At 37.4% G+C, this 21070-nt stretch overlaps 3 protein-coding genes across 7 annotated transcripts; 1 reads left to right on the forward strand and 2 right to left on the reverse strand.

Annotated features, from left to right (window-relative positions):
- The first annotated feature begins 11690 nt into the window (after nucleotides 1-11690).
- On the forward strand, nucleotides 11691-12593 carry LOC113333582 (uncharacterized mitochondrial protein AtMg00810-like). Its single transcript, XM_026580008.1, has 3 exons — nucleotides 11691-11870; nucleotides 11958-12249; nucleotides 12382-12593. The coding sequence occupies exons 1-3, from the start codon at nucleotides 11691-11693 to the stop codon at nucleotides 12591-12593; spliced, it is 684 nt and encodes a 227-aa protein (XP_026435793.1).
- Nucleotides 12594-13485: 892 nt separating this feature from the next.
- On the reverse strand, nucleotides 13486-14644 carry LOC113333700. Its single transcript, XM_026580133.1, has 3 exons — nucleotides 14401-14644; nucleotides 13987-14316; nucleotides 13486-13869 (listed from the first exon to the last, which is right to left on the reverse strand). Exons 1-3 carry the CDS (start codon nucleotides 14470-14472, stop codon nucleotides 13666-13668), a joined length of 606 nt encoding a protein of 201 aa, XP_026435918.1. The 5' UTR covers nucleotides 14473-14644; the 3' UTR covers nucleotides 13486-13665.
- Nucleotides 14645-14774: 130 nt separating this feature from the next.
- Nucleotides 14775-19859, reverse strand: LOC113333699 (protein translocase subunit SECA2, chloroplastic-like). 5 transcript variants are annotated; one of them, XM_026580129.1, is made up of 6 exons: nucleotides 19726-19859; nucleotides 19307-19396; nucleotides 18675-18886; nucleotides 18065-18260; nucleotides 14906-17974; nucleotides 14775-14790 (listed from the first exon to the last, which is right to left on the reverse strand). In XM_026580129.1, exons 4-5 carry the CDS (start codon nucleotides 18218-18220, stop codon nucleotides 14942-14944), a joined length of 3189 nt encoding a protein of 1062 aa, XP_026435914.1. In that variant the 5' UTR covers nucleotides 18221-18260; nucleotides 18675-18886; nucleotides 19307-19396; nucleotides 19726-19859; the 3' UTR covers nucleotides 14775-14790; nucleotides 14906-14941. The 5 variants fall into 5 exon arrangements, with proteins under 5 accessions (XP_026435914.1, XP_026435915.1, XP_026435917.1 ...); XM_026580130.1 differs by lacking the exon at nucleotides 14775-14790 and having other exon boundaries at nucleotides 14792-17974; nucleotides 18807-18886; XM_026580132.1 differs by lacking the exon at nucleotides 14775-14790 and having other exon boundaries at nucleotides 14792-17947.
- Nucleotides 19860-21070: the final 1211 nt, after the last annotated feature.

Below are 21070 nucleotides of genomic sequence, written 5' to 3' on the forward strand. Positions count from 1 at the left end.
TAACCTACAATGGTTTTAGAAAAACCTAGGTTAAAGGAGAATCGACTCTAGTCGCAACTAGTATCACACAAGAGGTGTGGGGATTAGGTTTCCCAATTGCTAGAGTTCTCCCTTATATAGTCTTTAAATCAGGGTTTGCAATCAATGTTACCTTGGTAACAAAGCATTCAATATTCACCGTTAGATGAAAACCTGATTAGACTCAAGCTAATATCTCTCAACCGTTAGATCGAACTTAGCTTGTTACACACAAATGAAAAATGACTTCATTTAGATATGGGTAACCGTACCTAAACGTGTACACCTTGTTGTCTCAACAATAGTTAACCGAAGTTATCCATATGAACACTTTCATATCAACCTTTTTCATCTCAACACAAGTAGTTCAAATGACTCAAATGAAACTAGTTCTAGAGTTGTTCAACTGTTTATATTCTCATAGAAGTATACAAGACACAATTGAAGCAAAAATCGATTTTGATTCACTCGAATCAATTCATGAACATTATACCACGGTTTGCAAAAGATTGCATTCCTTATCATATAAATGTATTAGTTCATGAACAAACCGATTTTAGAACATAACCCACCCAAGTATGCAAACGGGTACGCCTACCTAAGTAGCCGGACTAAGTTTGGGTTCGCCAGTACATGAACGGGTACGCATACCACCAAACTCAGTAAAGTCCCAAAACTTGAACCTCACGCCAGTACGCGTACCGGTATGCGTACTTAGTTCCCAGACCTAACTAAACCAATCAGTGCGCATACGGGTATGCATACCATGGTTCCCGGACTTGTAATACACATATTCAAGTACGCATACCTAAGTGGCCGAACTTAGTTTGGTTTCGCCAGCATGCAAATGGGTACGCATACCTTCCAAACTCAGTTGAATTTCCGGACATGAACTTACGCCAATACGCATACCGTATGCATACTAAGTTCCCGAACTTTCATTAAACCTACCAGTACGCATACGGGTATGCATACTATGGTTCACGGACTTGGAATAACTTGCAACAGTTAGCATAAAAGTACGCATATTGTGTTATATCCAATCATGGTTAATTGTTCTAAACTCTCATTTAAATCATTGAAACATTCTCGGAAGACGACAGTAGCTGTCTCACACAAACTATTAGCTTTAAAGCAATTTTGAAGTGATCGATAGATCAATACGAAATATTCTGAGTCTACATCAAATGATTGTCTCACACAAATCATATAAGATGTTACCAGGCGATTTTCACATGATCATCTTTTGACTTTCGTCAAGAATATAAGATGAACTTGGTTAAAGCGAAAGCTTACCAACACATATTTCGAGAAATATATAAGCGAGTTAAACTCAACTCGAAATATAAAATGTGTATTATAGAAGTCTATATAGATATAAGACTTTTGTCTAAAATAGGAGTTAGAGTATGTAAGGACCCTCAAGCTCGTCAACGCTATTAGACTAGTCAAGAGATGTTTTAGCCGATAATAAGTCGATTAGTTTAACACGAAGGTTAATCAATAGGAATTAATCTAACAACGATCTAGATACGAAACTAGTACCACTGGATAGATCTCGAAAAGTTATACGGAATGGACTACGCGAACGTGTCGTTCGGATACTGGACGGAGAAGAAATCATCAGATTAGCATAAAGGGCAAATTAGTCCTTTTTCCTTTAGACCGACCCGGGCTTCCCTTATTGCGGATGGTGTGTGTTTAGTGTTCCCTGTTGGTCTTATCTACCAAGACGTGTCGAAGAGAAGGCCATTACTCTTTTCTTCCTATCTCTTCCTTTCTTTCTCTTCTATTTTTTTTCTCTGACGGAATCAATTCACCAGAACTGATATCGATTATGAGTGAATGATTTATAGAAGATTATTAGTTTGATGAATCAAGTAAGGAGGTTTGGTACTGGTGATGGTTAGCTCTAGAAGTGGATGAAGATGATACTACTGTAAATCGAAGTATGGGTTCTGAAATTAGGGTTTATATAGAACCGGTAGATGTTTAGAGTAGTAGATTGATAAAGAACAAAGGGGTATTTGGTCGATTGATGCTTTGTCGCTGTTTAAGAAAGAAAATGAAGAAGTGATTGAGGAATTGAGAAAACAGTGAACTTAGGGTTTGGGGTTTTGATGAAATCAAGGTAGAAGTTTAAGCAGAGGGTGAATCATCCATTTCAATTTGAGATTTAGTCTGAGAACAAATATGAGATTGAATTCAATCTGGTTGAAAGAAGCTGCTCTGAGGTAATTGTTCTCTGAATTGATTAGTGAAGTTATTTATTTTATTAATTGAGTTTATGCAGTTGGTAATTGAGTTAAGGACTGTGATGGGTATTGACTATGAGTTAATGAACTAGGGGAAAGTTTAAGAAAATGGTCGTTTTGTTGTTAGTGGTGTTGATAGTGAAAGGATTGATGAGTTTGAAGTATAATTGAGAATGGTGTGTACTGAGAAGGTTTAAGAAGAAGGTGATGCTGTTATGTTGCTGATGGCCGAGTTATGGTGATGTTCCTGAACTGGTGGTATTGGTGTAAGATATAGGATGAACTTAGTTGAGTTGTTTTAAGTGGTGCTGAAGAGAACTGGATTGTGGTGGTGGTGTTATGGAGTGTTTGTGGTTTTGTGTTGAAGTAAATGGGTAACGATGATGGTGTCAATTCTGTGAGTGTTGTAGTTGAGCTGCGAAGTTCAGTTCTGGCGGAGTTATTAGATAGTGCTAATGGAATTGGAATTGAGTCACTGATGGTGCTGGTACTATTGTGGTGATGTTCTTGTGTATTTTTCATGCAGTTATGAATTGTGCAGTGGTGTTTAACTCATTCTGATGTGATGAGAAGTTGTGTGACCGAAGTATTGAAATGAAGGTTAAATGAGTGTATGGAGTTGAATCTCTCTTGTAGAAGCTTGCGACTACTGCAATTGCAGGAAGGCATTGTTTGTAATTGTAATTGAAATTCGAAGTATATTTGAATGATTGAATTGATGTTTTAGTAGAGTTGAAATTTTTCTGCAATAGAAATGTGTCTGTTAGTCATCCCAGTCAGTCTAGATAACTTACTTGACTCAGATTATCTGACTGAGTTGAATCAACTTAACTCAGTTGACCAGACTTGACCAGTGAACCTTGAACAATTTTACTCAGTTGACCATTGACTTGACCTTAGACGTTGACTGTTAGTTGACCTTTGACTGTCAGCTTGACCGTTAGTGATCTTTAGTTGACTCAGATGGACTGGACTTAGTTTAATGGTCTTGTTCAGTGGACTTGAACTTAGGTCTAGTTTCCTAGTTTGATGTTTAGACCCCTTGAGGTCTGACTTGGTCTTTAACTTCTTCTACAAAATTGTAGATATTCATATGGATTATAGAATCAATCTAATTGGACCAACAAACTCTTAGTTATACTAAAAATAGAAAATAAGATACCATAATGGGCTTAGAATCATTAGATAGAATTGTGTGATTCTTGTGTGAGCCTTTTAGCTAAACTCTTAGAGTTCTTGTATGAGTATGATTAACAGTTAGTCTATTAACAACGATCGATTCAAAGGATGAACCATTGGATCGTGGATCTCGAGGTAGGCGTGGCTTGTCATCAAAAGAGGTGGGAATACATTTAACTCTTCTGAAACCATTGTTGTTTCTTTTACAAAAGTTTGTGCTTAACAAACTCATGCATTGTCTGTTTGTATATTTCATACATTGTTTAGTTTGTATTATTATTGTTCTGTTGATTCTTTGAATTTTTCCATGAAATGGAAAGGACTTGTAATGTTTGTCATCATTATGAATTGTTATGGGAAATGAGAATTTCCACATGTGGTATATAGGATACGCTCCTTCATATTTATATCGATTTACTTTCAGCTTTTACGCTTATTAGGTGTGGAACAACCCGGCATCAATATAGCTATGTAGGTGTGGAAAAAAACGCGGCATCACTAATATAAATTGTTTCAAGAAGGAGTTTGTCCATATACATGTTTGTGCATTTCCAGTGACTTAGTCACTTTGATGTTTGAGAAAACATATATTGTTTTCCAAATCTTGCTCATGATTTCTTTAAAGTTAAATGGTATTCCTGCTGGGCACCCCTTCTAGAGATGATGCGCTCACCCTTTTCCCACTTTCAGTTTCAGAGACAGGTCAGAGTTGCGCAGCGAAAGCTTCAAGGGTATATTCTATTTGTAAACCAAATGACTATTTTATATATATCATTTGAGAGGATTTCTTGTATATTTATATTTCAGAGCCGGACTTGTTTGTGGTTTAAGTTTTGTAGCAGATTTCTTATTGAATGCTTAAGTATATGATTTAGATTCTTAGTGCCTCTGTATTTAGTTAATCTCTTGGATTAATCAGCTGCTAGATTTGGGGGTGCTACAGAGTAGATAGACTTTTGAGTGATATATGAGCTCAAGTCTCCACATACATTTTGTTTATGAAGTTCCACAAGCTCCCCTTAGTAGTTCTTCGTCTTCAATCGATGAACTTCGTGAAGTCTAAAGCTCAACTATACTTTTCTATCCTAATCCGAGACTTAGATATAAGTAGACTAGAAATCATGACTTATAGTTTTGGCAACTAAACTTGACAACAAGCTTGAGATAGCAACGCTTGCGAGTTCGACCGAGCAGTGCTCTAACAGAACTATCTATCTTGAGGCAGTTAATTCTATTAAGTTTATACTTGACATTAGCTATTTGGTTTAAGTAGGCTGAATTCTTTTCATCATCTTTTACCCATTTCTCTTTAGCTCTTTGAGAAGCTCTCCTTGCCACATTCAAAGATAAAGAAGCATGTAGTAATTTTGCATGTTCCCATTTTATAACTTCAGCATCAGTCAAAGTAGCCACCTCCTCCAAATTATCCAGCACATCAATCACAAGTTCTAAATTCTCAATTTGAGAATATAAATTCCCAAAAGTTTGTTTTTTCCAACTTTTTATAAAAAAAATTAGGCCCTGCAACTTCTTGGAAAAAACAAAACTAGGAGTTCCAGAAAATGATCAATTATCCCACCACAATCTTAAATTATTGAGAAAATCAAGATGATGCAGATTAAAATTATCTAGTCTGAAATGAGACTTTAGCTTATCTCCAAAATTGCAATGTAACGTAATGGGTGCATGATCAGAAATATGCCTTCTTAGCCTTACTTGCATAGGAGAGTGACAGTGACTGGTGAAATCAGGACAAAGAGAAATTTGTCTAACCTGATCAATATAGGAGGATGTTGGGAAATAGTCTATGTAGATATCCTACCAGCCATAGGGAGATCAATTAAGGAGAATTTATGAACATAAGCATTGAAAGAATTTATGTTTGCAGCTCCACCCCATGGAACATTTCTTTCATCAGTGTTTAAAATGGCATTAAAATCACCTCCAATGAGCCAAGGATCATCATAAACTAGTCTAATATCTCTTAGTTCTTGCCAATATTGCCTGTAATAACCAGCATCTGAAGCCCCATACACTGAAGTGAAAATCCAAGTAAAATCATCAAGCACATTCTTAAATTTTATAGAAATTGAAAAAGCTCCAATTAAATGATCCTCCATCACCAGAATACCTTCCTTCCACATGACAATAATACCACCAGAAGAACCTTTAGAAGCCAAAAAAATGTAATTACATATTGCTGCCCCATAAAGACCTGATGAGGGAATCATCCACCATTTCTGTTTTAATTTCTTCAATAGTGCAAATTGTAGGATTATGCTTAGGAATTGCTGATTTAATAGCAACTGTCTTTGAGTCTTGACCCAAACCCCTTATGTTCTAGCTTAGAATTTGGTGCTCCATTAAGAAACAAAGGTGTCCCTAGAAGCAATAGGGTTAAAAACCTCATCCAACTCCAAATTCTCCATACTCATTTCATTATTAAGAGCATCAATCTTACCATCATTATCTGCTCCTATTTTCAATGATTTTATCTTCCAAATCAAATTGACATAAGCCATCATCATCTTCCATAATTTGAATTTCCAGATCTACCAACTCCTTTGAAGTTCTATCTACCAGCTCCACACAAATCACAGTAGCATTTGGATGATTAGTATTGATTCCCAAATATGTATTAAAATTCTTTGCTTCTCCATAGCATTCAACTCAGTATTATTTGAATCTGACGGGATTTAAAGAATATAATACAATCAAGGGTTGTGACAAATCTGAATTTTGTGCCTGATCATGTAACGTTTATATACAGTGACCAATAGAGTATGAAGAATTCAAATTTGAACTTAAAGAAAAATTATTAATTGGTTCAGAAGAATTCAGATCATGGGCGGCAGGTCCACTCTTATCCGATGCAGAGCCAATATCTAGGTCTAAAACCGCACTATTAGATATCACTCTCCCCATCAGGCCCATAACAAGATCCGAATTATCCCTCGGGTCATGAGAAGGAGTCCCACCCTTTGGTGTAAAGCCGATACCCTTATTCTTAGGTACCACTCTCCCCATCTGGCCCATATAATGACCCGAACCCGACTTTTTTCTTCTAACTGTTACCCATGGGATTGAGACCCCATTTTCGATTTCATCTGAACTGTTATCAGTAGTAGACTTGCCTTTATCAAGTTGGTTAGCCCATAACTGCAGTTCGTTCACCCTTCTCCAAACTTTATTAAGCTTTTTTAGCGCCTGATTTGACGTAGCAGAAGAATTTGAATTTGAAAAATTCATAGTATGATCTTTAGGATGAAAATTATGACATGCAGATGCTGAGAGATTTTCATCCTGGAAATTCGTTTCATGGTCTTCGTCTTGCTCATGATCTTGATCACTAATCTTAATAATTGTTGATCTTAGTTTTGGTTTATGGTTAAAAAGATAGAGTTGAGGATTATGAATCAATTCAATATTTAACCAAAATCCATGGAAACACACAGCTGCCAGAATTCCTCCCAAATTGGCCTTCACCTTAATTAAACATTTGTTAAGTTTTGAGAAACTTTCAGAAGAACTGTGGACTGAAACGAGATTACCCCACGATTGACAGATCTTTTTAAAGGACTGAGTATTCCAAAGATGAAAAGGAAATCCTCTAATTCCCATCCAGAATTCATTATCTGGATGAATCTCTTTACCAATACAGGCGTCTTCAATCTTCCAATGTCTGATTAAAACTTTGGTTTTACCCAGAGTAAATTACTGCTCCTTTTTGAAAAGACTATAAGATGCTTCAGAATATGCATAAACGAAACCCAGTTTGCGATGAATGCACCTGATGTTTAACTTCGTATTCTATTTGAGTTTTCCTGAACAACTAACTCAATTTTATTCCATCCCGCATGCGAAGAATGAATTTCAATTGCTAAAGCAAAACGATAAAAAACAAATTCTTCAGAAAGCGTAGAAGAGAGATGAGGAATTTTTTTATCATTAGGACTGAAATCTTCACATGGTTCATCAGAAATCTACTTTTAAGAAAATTAGTCAGGATTTAATGAATCCAAAAATCTTTTCCAATAATCACCGGATCTACCATATGGAATACATATGAAACATCTTGGATAAGAAGATGGAGAAATCTCATCAACCCTTAAAAAACTTCCATAGGAATTTTCTAACCAATGAATCTGAATCACTGTTTCATTAAATATTTTCGACCATACTTTGCCCACACCAAAATCTCCATACAGCGCTATTATCAAAGTTGCAAAAAACCATGGCAACGCTAGTCCTGGTAACACAATGTTATTTGAAACCTTTTTAAACTTCTCTGTGCATTTTAAACCCGAGACAGTCCAGAAAACATAAAAGTATTTCGAATGACGATGCAACGGAGGTATTTGATTGACCTTCATGAATAAAAAATAAAAACACAGTAAAGTTAATGGCAACGAAGAACTCTACTACCCAATAAATCTCGGCCCCAAGGGGAAGGATCATAGGTACATCCTTGGACGGCGGAGAAGTTCAGAATAGCACACTTCTAAACTGGATCAATCCTAGGATTGAAACGAGAAGAAGGCTGAGTTCTTGGAAGGAATCCCCATTGGAAAAGCTCCACAAAAGTCGGAGAGGAGAGAAGACGCCAGAGAAGTTCAAAATAGCACACTTCTAAACTGGATAAATCCTAGGATTGAAACGAGAAGAAGGCTGAGTTCTTTGAAGGAATCGCCGTTGGAAAAGCTCCACAAAATTCGGAGAGGAGAGAGAGATATTCGGTCAACATCACGATGGTATAATATTGTAGAGTTATTGCTCTCTTGTTTTTCCTCTGTTTTTGTGAATCTATTGATTTCACACTGTTAAAAGATATTGTCCTGATAATAATCTTCTCATACATGGCATGTATATCTTGTATATTTTGTTTCCTTACTTTGTATATCTTATTTCTCTTTTGATCTCTCTGTTTCTTGTATATAAGAACAGATGTATTGTATCTCTTTTTTTTACGTTGAATACAATTTTATCATTAAGAATATACATGTCATGACAATATTTGTCATGGCATCATACCCTGGCAAGATCTAACAACCCATCTTCCGCTGCAATAACAAACAAAAACAACAACAACATAAATTCCTATCAATCCGTTCCATCTATGTCTAATTTGTGTTTAGATCGTAAAACCCAAACCCTACTATCCAAAATCCTTCCATGTTATCGTTTAATATATCGTGTGAAGATTATCAACCTATTACCATATAGTTTGATGGAACAAACAATAATCATTGGTCCATCCTTATAAGGAGTTTCCTCAAAGGAAAAGCTATGTGGAAATATATTGATGGTGAAGCCAAAAATCCTAGTGCTATTATTACGACTGGTATTATCATTAAAGATAAAGAAGTTGAGCCTAGCAGCAAAGACAAAGAAACTGAAGGAGAAAGCGCTAAAGACTGGGAGATCAATAATCACAAGATTCTGACATGGATAAGCAATACAGTAATCACCTCCATAAGTATGCAACTCACTGGTTTTTAAACTTCCAAAGAAGCATGGGAGTTTCTTTCAAGAATATATACCCAAATCAACTTTGCTCAACGTTACAAACTAGAACAATATATTCGATCTATGAAGCAGCAGGTGGATCAGTCAATCTCAGACTTCCATTCTGAGATGTCAATTATATGGAATCAACTAGCACTTATGGAACCAAATTGGACTGTAGATATCGAGTTATGGCAGAAATACAGAGAAGAGCACGACTGGTTCAACTACTAATGACATTAAGAGATGATTTTGAGACTGTAAGAGCTTCAATACTTCATCGATCACCTCTCCATACTGTATAAGCTGCATTATCTGAACTTATTACTGAAGAAACTCGAACACAGATCAATCCTGAGATACCTCCTGTGTTTGTAGTTCCTTCACGTGCAAGTTTTAATAACTGCAAGAAACCTGGTCACTTGGACAAGAACTGCACTTTACCATCAACACAGAGTGTGTCACAAACATCAACCTCTCAAGCTCCAACCCATCAAGGATCAAACTCTCAGATTCAATGCAATTACTGTAAAGAACCTGGTCATACAGTAGGAAACTGTACATCTTCATCTTCAAGAAACACGAGAGAAATAAGAAGGCTAAATGGCACTGCATACACACATGTACCATCCATTCTTGCAATACCTGCATTAGAAAGAATCCATGAATCATCATCATCTACATCAAATAATCTTGTTGATATTCAAGAGATGCTCAAACAACCCCTTGCAATTGGTAATAATAACTCTACAACAACATCTGCTTTCTCAGTCCTCACAGGTACCTTTTCAAATGGTTGATTTCTTGACTCAGGTGCTTCAAATCATATGACATTCAATTCTAATGTATTTGAAAATAAACATCTTATTGTTACACTTAACATCATAATTGCATATGGATCTGAAATAGCTGCTAGTCATATTGGTCAGGTTAAAGTCTCAGAAAAAATACATATATCTGATGTGTTACTTGTTCCAAAGATCAAGATGAATCTTATATCAATTTGGAAACTGTGTAATCAGGGTCTTAACATTTATTTCTTCTCCTTTGGTTGTGTAATACAGGATCCCAGGATAGAGAAGCTTGTTGGGATAGGCCGTAGAGTTGGTAGACTATATCTTCTTGAAACACTCATTATTTCCCAACAGTCAAAGAATGAACTTAGTGCTGCAACTTCAAACTTCTTTCCTTCTACTGTGTCTCCATTTATGTCTTGGCACTCTAAGCTAGGACATGTCTCTTTTTCTCGTCTTACATATATGATCAATAAAGGATTATTAGGAACAACTTAGGTTGATAAAGAACCTCATTGCATTTCATGTAAGTTGGGTAAACAACCTGCACTTCCTTTTAATAATAGTAATACTCATTCAGCTGAACCCTTTGATCTTATTCATTCAGATGTATGGGGAAAACCTCTCATTGCCTCTAAGAGAGGGGCTTTATATTATGTTATCTTCATTGATGATTTTTCTCATTTTACATGGTTATACCTTTTCAGTTCTAGGTCAGAATTTTTGAAAATATACACAAATTTCTCTAGAATGATCAAAACTCAATTTAGAAAATCCATCAAAACTTTTCGTGCTGATCAAGGAGGTGAATACATATCAACTCCTTTGAAAGATTTTCTTAAAACAAAAGGTACTCTCCTTCAATTATCTTGTACTGAAACTCCAGAGAAAAATGGTATAGCAAAAAGAAAACATCGTCACATCATAGAGACAGCTAGAACCCAATTTCTTTCAGCATCAGTTCCATCTAATTTTGGGGTGGGTCAGTTCTTACTGCAGTTTACACAATAAATCGCATTCCATCTATAATCATAGGAGGAATATCACCTTATGAATGGTAAGAAACCTAATTATTCTGAGCTTTGTGTCTTTGGTTCAACATGTTTTGTTCTTATCACAGAACGAGAACGAAACAAACTCAGCAAAAAGAATGTTATTTGTGTGTTTCTAGGTTATGGTATTGAACAAAAAAGGTTATCATTGTTACGATCCAGAGAGTCGAATATTATATATTTCTCGACATGTTACATTCTGGGAAAATATACCTTTTTGGTCTCTTCCTAGCAGTAAGTTATCTACTCTAGAACAGTTTACATATCTAGATCCTTTTGAAGATGTGTCTCTACCTACTTCTCATCCAACAACTACTCCATCCACCACCACAGAATTCACTCCTCTTGAAAGTTTCGAAACTCTACATTACCATTCTATGGACAATTCTGACATTGCTTCTCCAGAAGGGGATCTTTTTTCTGAAAGTGATGCTCTACTTCCACGTACTCGTCGATCACCAGCCAGGTTTGCAGTTTATCACTGTTCTTTATCATCCATGTTATCTATACATGAACCAAAATCTTACATGGAGGCATCTTTAAGTCCAGTCTGGCAAACTTCTATGGGAGAAGAGTTGCCTGCGCACAAGGGAGCTAATACATGGGATATGGTTGATTTACCACTAGAGAAATCTTTTATTGGAAGTAAATGGGTGTACAAGATGAAAACTAATTCAGAAGGCAAAGTAGTTCGATGCAAATCTTGGTTGGTTGCTCAGGGATTTACTCAAGAATATGGTAAAGATTACGAAGAAACATTTTCTCATGTTGCTCGTATGATTACAATTCATACTCTCCTTGTTGTTGCTGTTGCACGTAACTGGGATCTTCATCAAATGGATGTCAAGAACGCCTTTCTTTATGGAGATCTTCAATAAGAAGTGTATATGAGACCTCCACCTGCAATGCCTCAATCTCCAAATCAAGTTTGTAAGCTCCGTAAAGACTTTATGGACTTAAACAAGCACCACGTGCTTGGTTTGAGAAGTTTTCCAATGCCATTCTTCAGTTCGGATTCACTCAAAGTGCATATGATTCAGCTATGTTTACCCGATCAACTAAGAAAGGTATGGTTATTCTTCTATTATACGTAGATGGTATGGCATCACAGGAAATGATATTGAAGAAATTACTGCTCTTAAACTGCATCTCAGTTCATGTTTCGAAATGAAAGATCTGGTCCTTTACGATATTTTCTTGGTATAGAGGTTGATAAGTCATCAGATGGTTGTTTTATTTCACAAGTAAAATATGCCTCTGAGATTCTACAACGTGTTGGGTTAACAGATAACAAAACTGCAGATACACCTCTTGAACTAAATGTAAAGCTCAACCCTTTTGATGGAAAAATCTTTTCCAATCCTACATTGTATCGTCAGCTTGTGGGAAATCTTAATTACTTGACTATTACACGACCAGATATCAGCCATGCAGTTCATATAGTTAGTCAGCATATGTCATCTCCAAGGTCCACTCATTATGCAGCAGTACTCAGGATTTTATGATATATCAAAGGCACCTTGTATCAAGGTATTAAGTTCTCATGCATCTCTGATCTTTGTCTTCGTGCATATTCAGATTCAGATTGGGCTGGTGATGTCACAGATAGACGTTCAACAACAGGATATTGCTTTTTCCTAGGTAACTCCTTGATCTCTTGGCGTAGTAAGAAACGAACTGTAGTTTCTCGTTCTAGTGATGAGGCTGAGTATCGAGCTCTTGCACATTCAACCTCTGAGATTGTTTGGATGAGGTGGCTTCTTGAAGATATGGGAGTTCATTTATCATAACCAACTCCATTATACCGTGACAACGAGACTGCTATTCACATTGCACATAATGATGTTTTCCGTGAACCTACAAAGCACATTGAGATTGATTGTCACTTTGTACGCCATCACTTCAAGCAACAGACTATAGTCTTGCCCTTTGTTCCAAAGCACATTGAGATTGATTGTCACTTTGTACGCCATCACTTCAAGCAACAGACTATAGTCTTGCCCTTTGTTCCTTCAGAGTTGCAACTTGCTGATCTTTTGTCAGCTCGACTAAAGTTTTTGACTTCCAAACTACTCAACATGTGCTCTGCACCATCTTGAGTTTGAGGGAGGGTGTTACAAAATATTGTCCTCGTAGTAATCTTCTCATACATGGATCTTGTATATTTTGTTTCCGTACTCTGTATATCTTGCGACTCTCTTTTGTTGCAAAAAAAACTGAAATTTTGGTTTACATTTGTACTTTGATTGTTGTTCTTCCCCTGTCTTTCTCCCCTGTCTGTGTTGGGTGGCTGTAGCTACGCTGCGTTGTAAATTGCCTTTCCTCTTGATATATATTTTCTTTACCGATCAAAAAACAAACAAACAAAAAAACTTTAAAGTTAATACCAAACTTAGTTGTGTTTTGAAAATCTCTACTGATCTTATGTCTTTGCTCTCTGGCCTCTGCATATACTCCCACCGTCCCACGAGTAGCAATACTAATTTTGGTTTACGTTGAACACAATTCTTCATGTATGGGCAATTCTAATTTTCCGTATCGAGACTCTCTCCTTATGAGGAGGTGAGTATGGATCTTTTTTACCAATATAATCTTCAGGAAAATCCTCTTTTTTCTAAAAGAAGAAAAGAACACGAATGTCCCTAAATGTTGACGCTCATACAATAATCATACATACATACATACATAGTAACATCACTGAGGCCAAAGTAATCATCACCTCGGTAGGGAAGCATTGACAACTGAAGCCCGTTTACTAAATTCTCATAGTTTGAGAGCATCTTACACAAGCCACTAAAAGAGAGGCGTAAAGGGGGAAACATCAACAAACCAACCTATTTTACATGATACATGGTTGAGTTATTAAGTGCGCTTTTTGGTTTTCGTTTTTCCACCCTTAACACATGATTTTACAAATTGTTTCAACGCACTTTTGTGCTCGTGATGATGACCTTCCTCATCTTCTTCTTTCCCATGATGATGAAAAAACCCGGTCTTCTTCTTTTTGGTGCCATCACTCTTTGTAGGCGTCATTTCTCTCATCTCTTCCTCTACCTGCGAACACAACTGCATAACAACTAATTGTTAGATTTCGTTTTGAACATGTGTAGCAGCTGAAATCAAATTGTGTTGGTATATTCGTAGATTTAACTACCAGTGGTGCTTACAAAGTTATAGTATTACCTTAAACAGACGGTCTTCGACATGGACAAGACGGTCAATAAGATTGCCTTTGAGTTGTGTTTCCATTATAACATCATCAATAGGTCGACAATGTTTCTCAAGACTACTCTTGCAGGGTGTGGAATCAACGGATGATGAAGTTGATGATGATGGCGATGAGTTATGTTTTGCTGTCGTTGTTGCTAGAAATGATAACCTCCCTGATCCCCCACCACCTGCTCTCGGAGTACTACAATTTGATGGTGTAGTGGACGTACAAGAACTCCTTGCTGGTGAACCACTATTAGTATAACAAAATCCCCTTCCTCTCATTTCCTCCAAGTGTCTCAGCTGCATTACAAAATCAAACAAATATAATTAACGACAACAAATTGACTAAAAAAGTAAATTACGAGAAAAAAATGTTTTCAGTACCATGTTGTCGAGCCTGTCGAGTCGAGATACGATCGGAGGCTCTTCATGACCTAATTCACTACTAATAGCCATTTGTTGTATCTCTATGTATCGGCTACTGATTAAACTAGCTGGATGAACGTTGCAACAACCTTTTGATTCGGAGACCAATCAAAATCCAAGAGACTAGTACCAGTAAACCGTGGAAGGGTTTCTGTCATATATAGCCATAGCCACTCATGGATGATTGTGTGACTATAAGTTATTGATACGCGTGTCACCTCGAAATGATAGGTGTACATATACGTGTCTTGTCTAAAGTTGGGTGCTCTGACCACGGTTACTGTCTGTTTTAGTTAATTGGTCATGTAACGTGTCAAGTGGTTAACAATTTTGCCTGGATCTTGACATCTGCTAAATTTTCGACTCTATTTCAGTCATGAATTTCCGCTTGCATCCATCTTACAGCAATTAATAATATATTAATAATTAATACGAAACGAACAAAATCAAAGGAACGACCTACCAGTGTAACTAACTTGATTGGGTACGGAGCATTCATTTATGAAACAAATAAGTCATCTGATTCAGTTGGGGATGACCAATATCGTAAAAGCGATTCAACAGTCAATCTACGGATAGCACTGAGCATTGAGATGAAGAACCGACATCCATCAATCTTGTATTCCTCGAGTGGATTTCTATGCCCAAAACTCCGCACATTTACTGCTGAGCTTAGCCTGTTCATGTTTATAAGATGATCTCTCCAGAAACAATCAAGAGTCTTCACAAGCACTGCCTTCTCAATTTCTTTTATGTAAACGTCGTTGTAACCGGATTCTTGCACGGCGTCTAGATAAGAACCGATCAGAACGTCCCCAAGGTACTTGCGCACAAGATTACAAGTTACCTGATAAGGTCCACTCTTTGACGACTCATCAGTGCATATTAGGAGCCAACGTCTTAAGGAAGAGCTCTTCCTACGCACTCCTCGAAATGCACTTGGAGGTATGGGCATGTTCACAAGGGAAAAGTTGTCAATTTCAACAGATTTTAGGTCATACGGCTGTTCTAATGACGCCAATAAAGCTTCCTCAGTTATCCCTTCAAACATATCAGCAAATGTCTCCCCTGTAATTACATTGAGCTCATTCAACAGCTTACCCAGACTCCAGCTACTTGGATGCCTAAGTGGATCAGTGTTTCCAAAGACGACTTCATCTGCAACTGCTTGCATGTACTGGAATATGTGTTGAGAACAACTTTCTGAATCACCTGCTAAAATTGATTGCCTAAGGTTATAGACATGCTTCCTTTGTACCTCTAATACTTCATCAAATTCAACAAGGCTCTTCCTTATGCCGAAGAAGTACTTCTCAGCATTTATTTGCAGCCCCAAAAGCTGTTTGAGGATGTAATCACCCTCAATTGGTATATCCTCATTACTTGTAATCCTTGATATGAGTTTGACAGCCCACTCAGTGAAATTGAATTTCTGAAACATTTCATCCTGTAAGCTCACCATAAACCTTGTTGATCCAGGATCTCCTTGTCTACCAGCTCTCCCTCGGAGCTGGTTATCTATTCTTCGTGACTCATGTAAAGAGGTACCAATCACATGGAGCCCCCCCAACCTCTTAACCTCAGACCCTTCTATCAAACTATGTTCTTCGCAATCATTCAAAACCAAAGTATAAGCATATGCTATAGTAGGACTGAGAGGATACATTTCCAACTCCTCCGCTAGAATTTTTTCGAGCTCTTGCCTACCAGTTGACTGACTCAACTGTATGGACTCCGAGATTAAGGATTTTGCCTCTTGATATGTCCAGCTTTTTCCTTCGCTTCTTCGTACGTACTTAACCATAAGAGCAGTCTTGGCTAGCAAAGCTAATGATGATGGTCCGACTTTTATCTTAGACAATCCCTTTTGGGAAATTGGCTCTCCATCTATATGAACATCTGGAGCTTCTTGAGTCAAAAATGATAGCAAACTGTCCTCAATAACCTCTCTAGCCAGCATTTTTGGGTTCCCCCCTAGGATTATGTCTGTGCCTCTGCCAGCCATATTAGTAGATATAGTGATAGCAAATTTTCTACCTGCTTGGGCGACAACTTCGGCTTCCCTTGCGGCATATCTAGGTCGTGCATTTAAGACATTGTGGGGGATGTTTGTCTCCTTCAACAGATCAGACAAATATTCAGAATTTTCAACGCTAGTTGTGCCGACTAAAACAGGACGGCCCTGATCAAACATGTATTCAATTTCTTGGCGCACATTTTCCCATTTCCCACGTGCAGTTGCGAAAGCTTGAATAGGTAAATCTTTACGAATATTTGATAGGTTTGTTGGCACTTCAATGACAGGCATTTGGAACATCTTCAGAAATTCCTTCTCTTCAGTTTTTGCCGTTCCAGTCATCCCCGAAAGTTTTGGATAAAGCTTAAACAATGATTGATAGGTGATTTGGGCCACGACAACTGAATCTGCCTGGATCTTCAGACCTTCTTTGGCCTCCACAGCCTGGTGAATCCCTTCAGACCATCTCCGTTTCTCTTCAACTCTACCTGTGAGTTCATTGATTATGAGTGCCTTTCCATTTCTAACAATGTACTGGACATCCTGACGGTAGAACTCTTTAGCCTTCAGAGCATTCATCACAAATCTTGCCCAAGGATCAGTTTCATCCCATAAGTCACTTGTCTCAAGAGCCATTTCAGCAAGAGCAATCCCTTCCTCAGTCAACTTTACTGAGTTATCCTTGAGTTCGACATCGTAATGACGGCCTCGTACAAGAAGTTCTGCCACTTTGGCAGCAACAGGATAGCGCGCGGCATCTTTACTAGCCTCGCCACTAATTAGCAAGGGATTCCTTCCTTCATCAATAAGTACTGAATCAACTTCATCAACTATTGCAAAATGGAACGGCTTTGGCCATCGCATAACCAGTTGCCCTCTACTACCCGCAAGGTTATCCCTAAGGTAGTCAAAACCAAGTTCAGAGTTGTTGGTGTAGGTTATATCACAGTTGTAGTTTGCTCTCCTCTCTTCAGAAGTCATCCCCCTCTGGATAAGACCCACCGATAGACCGAGGAAACGATGTACCCGGCCCATCCACTCTGCATCACGCTGGGCTAAGTAATCATTGACCGTAACCACATGGACGCCCTCACCCGTCAATGCATTTAGATAAGCTGCCAAGGTAGAAACCAGAGTTTTACCCTCACCCGTCTTCATCTCAGCAATGGACCCATCATGAAGAACTGCCCCACCAATTATCTGAACATCAAAATGGCGCATTCCTAGCTTCCTTTTGGCCGCTTCACGAACAACAGCAAAGGCCTCAGATTGAATTTGAGCAAGTGTTTCCCCTTGACGTCCCAGACGATGCCTAAATTCTTCGGTTTTTGCAGCCAACTCTGCATCAGAAAGAGTCTGAATATGATGCTCTAGAGAATTCACAGAGTCAACTAGACGATAGTAATCACGAACAACCCAGTAATTTAAGCTAGTGAAATTCATCCAGTTCTTCTTTTTTTTCCTCTCAAGGGCACCAATGTTATTTTCCTGAGTAAAGAATAAGCCTATAAATTCCTGACAGGGAAAACGAGAAACAGAAGATAGTAGTACTTAAAATGTAGATAAAATAAAATAATTTAAAACTGAAATGGAGTTGGGACAAACCTTGACAGAAACAGCAAGAATTGATTTAGCGGATGAACGAATTTTAAAAGAAGACGGGGAAGAGAGTCTAAGGATCGCGTATGGCTGGGTGAAGCTGTTGAAGTGATGGACGCGTCTGGCTGAGAATTGATTTGAAAGAGCAGGAGCAAGAGCCATTTCTCCTTCTTCTTCAACTTCACTTGCTATTGCAATCCTCCTAAAAGTGGAAATCACCAACAGCAATGGAGGTTAATTCTCAACTAAAAGCCTATGAAACCCATCTCTTTATTTCCTCATCAAGCATATTACACCCTTGTCAATATATTTCTCTGCCGAAATAAATTTCTCAGGTTGGTGAAAATCCTGTTATAGCTTTGGTTCACTAAATATCCTAGTGATGTAAAAGTCGGACAAAACCGACAGGTAGAGTCACTATCATTGCATCCTACTTATGTAAAAGTGTCATCTCCTGCTGATGATTTTAACATTTTTCTGCAACGGAAAGACTAAATTCTTAACTAAGGATCATGAGTTTGGTAACTGCAACATACCCAGCAATCTATTAGAACTATGTCGACATACTGAAACAATGCATCACAAATATGAAATCAAAGATTGAAATGACTGTCACCTCTGTAGCACGTCAACTGAACAAGGACATGTCAACTGAACGAGGGAAGGTTGCAGGTGATAATAGTACTAACAATATCCCTTAACTAGAACTAGGTGTGCGTACATGCATCGTCTGTATTCTTTACGTTACCTAGCCGCTTATGCTGGTTCAGATCCCTTTTTATAACTTTGAACTGTTTTTTTTGTTGCTTTTAGCCATGGATGATGCACCTGTCAGATGAATCACATCATATGTATGCTTAAGCTCAGATAAAATTAAGAAATACTGAAAGAATTGAACTTGATTCTACTAGACCCGATGTTTATCCTCATATCACTATAGCAAGCTCAAAAATCTGTTTTCTCTAACTGATTTACAGTATGGCTAATGAATTTGGTTGGGTTTCTCACTTTATACTCTGTAAGTTAATCGGTTTGAGTCCCAAGAAAACCTATGCAACCCCAATTTATTTTTTGATTTGTTCACAGTAAGTCTATAACTCTATATCAAGTTTGAAAAAGGAACAAAGTATACAATTGTTTAAACTTTAAGATCCCTCTCTTTTCATAGGTAATACTATAAAAGGAAGAATTCCAGTTGCCCCCACGGTTCGAATGTATAAACAGTTACAAATAAACAGTGTGACTTACTCAACATTCAAAATTTCAATATGCTCCTTAGTTGTGCCAGGGTCCAGTTTATGCCAACCACGCTCGCCTTCTTAATTTCTTTTTGCTCCGCTGTGACCAAAGTGGAAAGATTAAAACAATTTATAACAACTCAATGATAAAACAGTATTTTCTTCTCTCGGGCATTTCTGCAAACAACTCATAGAGAGGTTATATTAAAAGGCTTCACTTATATCTTTTGAAACACTTAACATTCATTCAGGGTTTAGGAATGGTTTAAAAAATTAAATGGACATATTAACCCAGAAAAATTGTACAAAACTACAAAATCAAAGCTTATAACAGAATAGTTGTTTAAGAACTACTTGATTTAAGGAATTACAAGACACAATCTAAATTTCCATCGAAAATAAAAACATAGGAACGGAGGAATCACAGACCTGTAGTAATATATGAACTAAGCAGTTGATTGATGTAGTCAATTGGAATTTAGTATTTGTATAAACTTAGCCCGTAAGAGCCATGAAAGTGTTTGGTGAGAGAGGGAGATTCAGACTGTGTCCCTATTTACTTGTTTTTTTATTGGGTGATTTATATCCATAAAATTAATGTCCGTATTTACTTGTTTTTTTCTTGGGTGATTTATATCCATAAAATTAATGTCCCTGTCTTTTTCAAACTTTTTAAAATGCTCTTACGGTTTACTTTCACCTCTTGGGTCCGCATAATAGAGTCAATCGTCGTTTATCTAGTCCAAAACTGGGTCAAATTACTTAACTATCCTACTAAACTCAAACACCCTATTATACTCCAGCTTCTCCACAGTTCCTTCACTCTTCTCTATCTTTCTCACTGTTTCCTTCCTTTTCTTATCTCATCTCCTTCATTCGGACAATAACGACGACAACAACTCGTCTTTTCAATTACTCCAACTCAAAAAAGACTCATTTTCTCTAAACGTGAGTTAGGGTTTGCATGATGTTAAGAGTAAAGTTAGGGTTTGATTCTGCTAGTGGATCTTCATCTGTTGGTAATGAATGATTTGGTTTCGGTGATTGTGAAAAAGATTGAAAGGGTTAGGTGAAGTCCAATTCGAGTCTGCTAATGATGAGTTAGGGTTTGACGAATCAATTTTGAAGACTATAACAGAACATAAGCGACGAGTTTGCAATGTAAACAACAATAAAGAAGGAATATGGTAAAGGATTCGAGAAATTGTGGAGAAATTAGTCCACAACAACATGAAGAAAACTAAATCATGAAATGGGTAGTTAACTTTATATATGAATTGATGCTTTTTCATTTTCTATTGATTCAATTTGGGAATTTCTTAAATTAGGGTTCTGATGTTCTTCATGAGATTTGGTATTTTGATTTGAGTAAAGCAGAAATTAATGGGGTTGTGATGATTGTGCTGATGTCGGATGAAATTGGAGCAGTTGATGATGATTTAGGGTTCTTAAAAACACAATTCGGGTGGATTTCAGATTTCAGTGTTGAATTGATGAGGTTTGAGGAGCTAGTCATGGAACTGGCAGATTCATCAAGGGCGAGTTCTTCTGAAGCCAACAAGGGGAAGAGACGTAAGTGGTTAAAGTGGGTGGATTTTGGGTGAAATTTGTGAATGGGAAACGAGCAGAAGTTGGGGATCTTATGTTGATATGGGATATACTTGAAGCCATGAAATTCACTCGATTAAGAGGAGGATGCGAAGTCGTTTCAGCTGTGAAGAAGAAGAAAGATAGATTTTCATAACTGCGGATCATTAATAAGTGAGACAACGAT

Source organism: Papaver somniferum, unplaced genomic scaffold (genome assembly GCF_003573695.1).
Source record: "Papaver somniferum cultivar HN1 unplaced genomic scaffold, ASM357369v1 unplaced-scaffold_133, whole genome shotgun sequence".
NCBI classification, from domain to species: domain Eukaryota; kingdom Viridiplantae; phylum Streptophyta; class Magnoliopsida; order Ranunculales; family Papaveraceae; genus Papaver; species Papaver somniferum.

Bases quoted from the DNA above. Each gene is read 5' to 3' on its own strand.
- LOC113333582 (XM_026580008.1), top strand. From the start codon at position 11,691: ATGAGACCTCCACCTGCAATGCCTCAATCTCCAAATCAAGTTTGTAAG. The intron at 11,871-11,957 runs GTATGGTTATTC...ACTGCATCTCAG, and splicing joins TACCCGATCAACTAAGAAAG to TTCATGTTTCGAAATGAAAG. The intron at 12,250-12,381 runs GTCAGCATATGT...GTGCATATTCAG, and splicing joins CCATGCAGTTCATATAGTTA to ATTCAGATTGGGCTGGTGAT.
- LOC113333700 (XM_026580133.1), bottom strand. From the start codon at position 14,472: ATGGCTATTAGTAGTGAATTAGGTCATGAAGAGCCTCCGATCGTATCT. The intron at 14,317-14,400 runs GTACTGAAAACA...TTTGTAATGCAG, and splicing joins TCGACAGGCTCGACAACATG to CTGAGACACTTGGAGGAAAT. The intron at 13,870-13,986 runs GTAATACTATAA...GTTGTTATGCAG, and splicing joins TCGAAGACCGTCTGTTTAAG to TTGTGTTCGCAGGTAGAGGA.
- LOC113333699 (XM_026580129.1), bottom strand. From the start codon at position 18,220: ATGGCTCTTGCTCCTGCTCTTTCAAATCAATTCTCAGCCAGACGCGTC. The intron at 17,975-18,064 runs GTTTGTCCCAAC...TTTCCCTGTCAG, and splicing joins TTCTTGCTGTTTCTGTCAAG to GAATTTATAGGCTTATTCTT.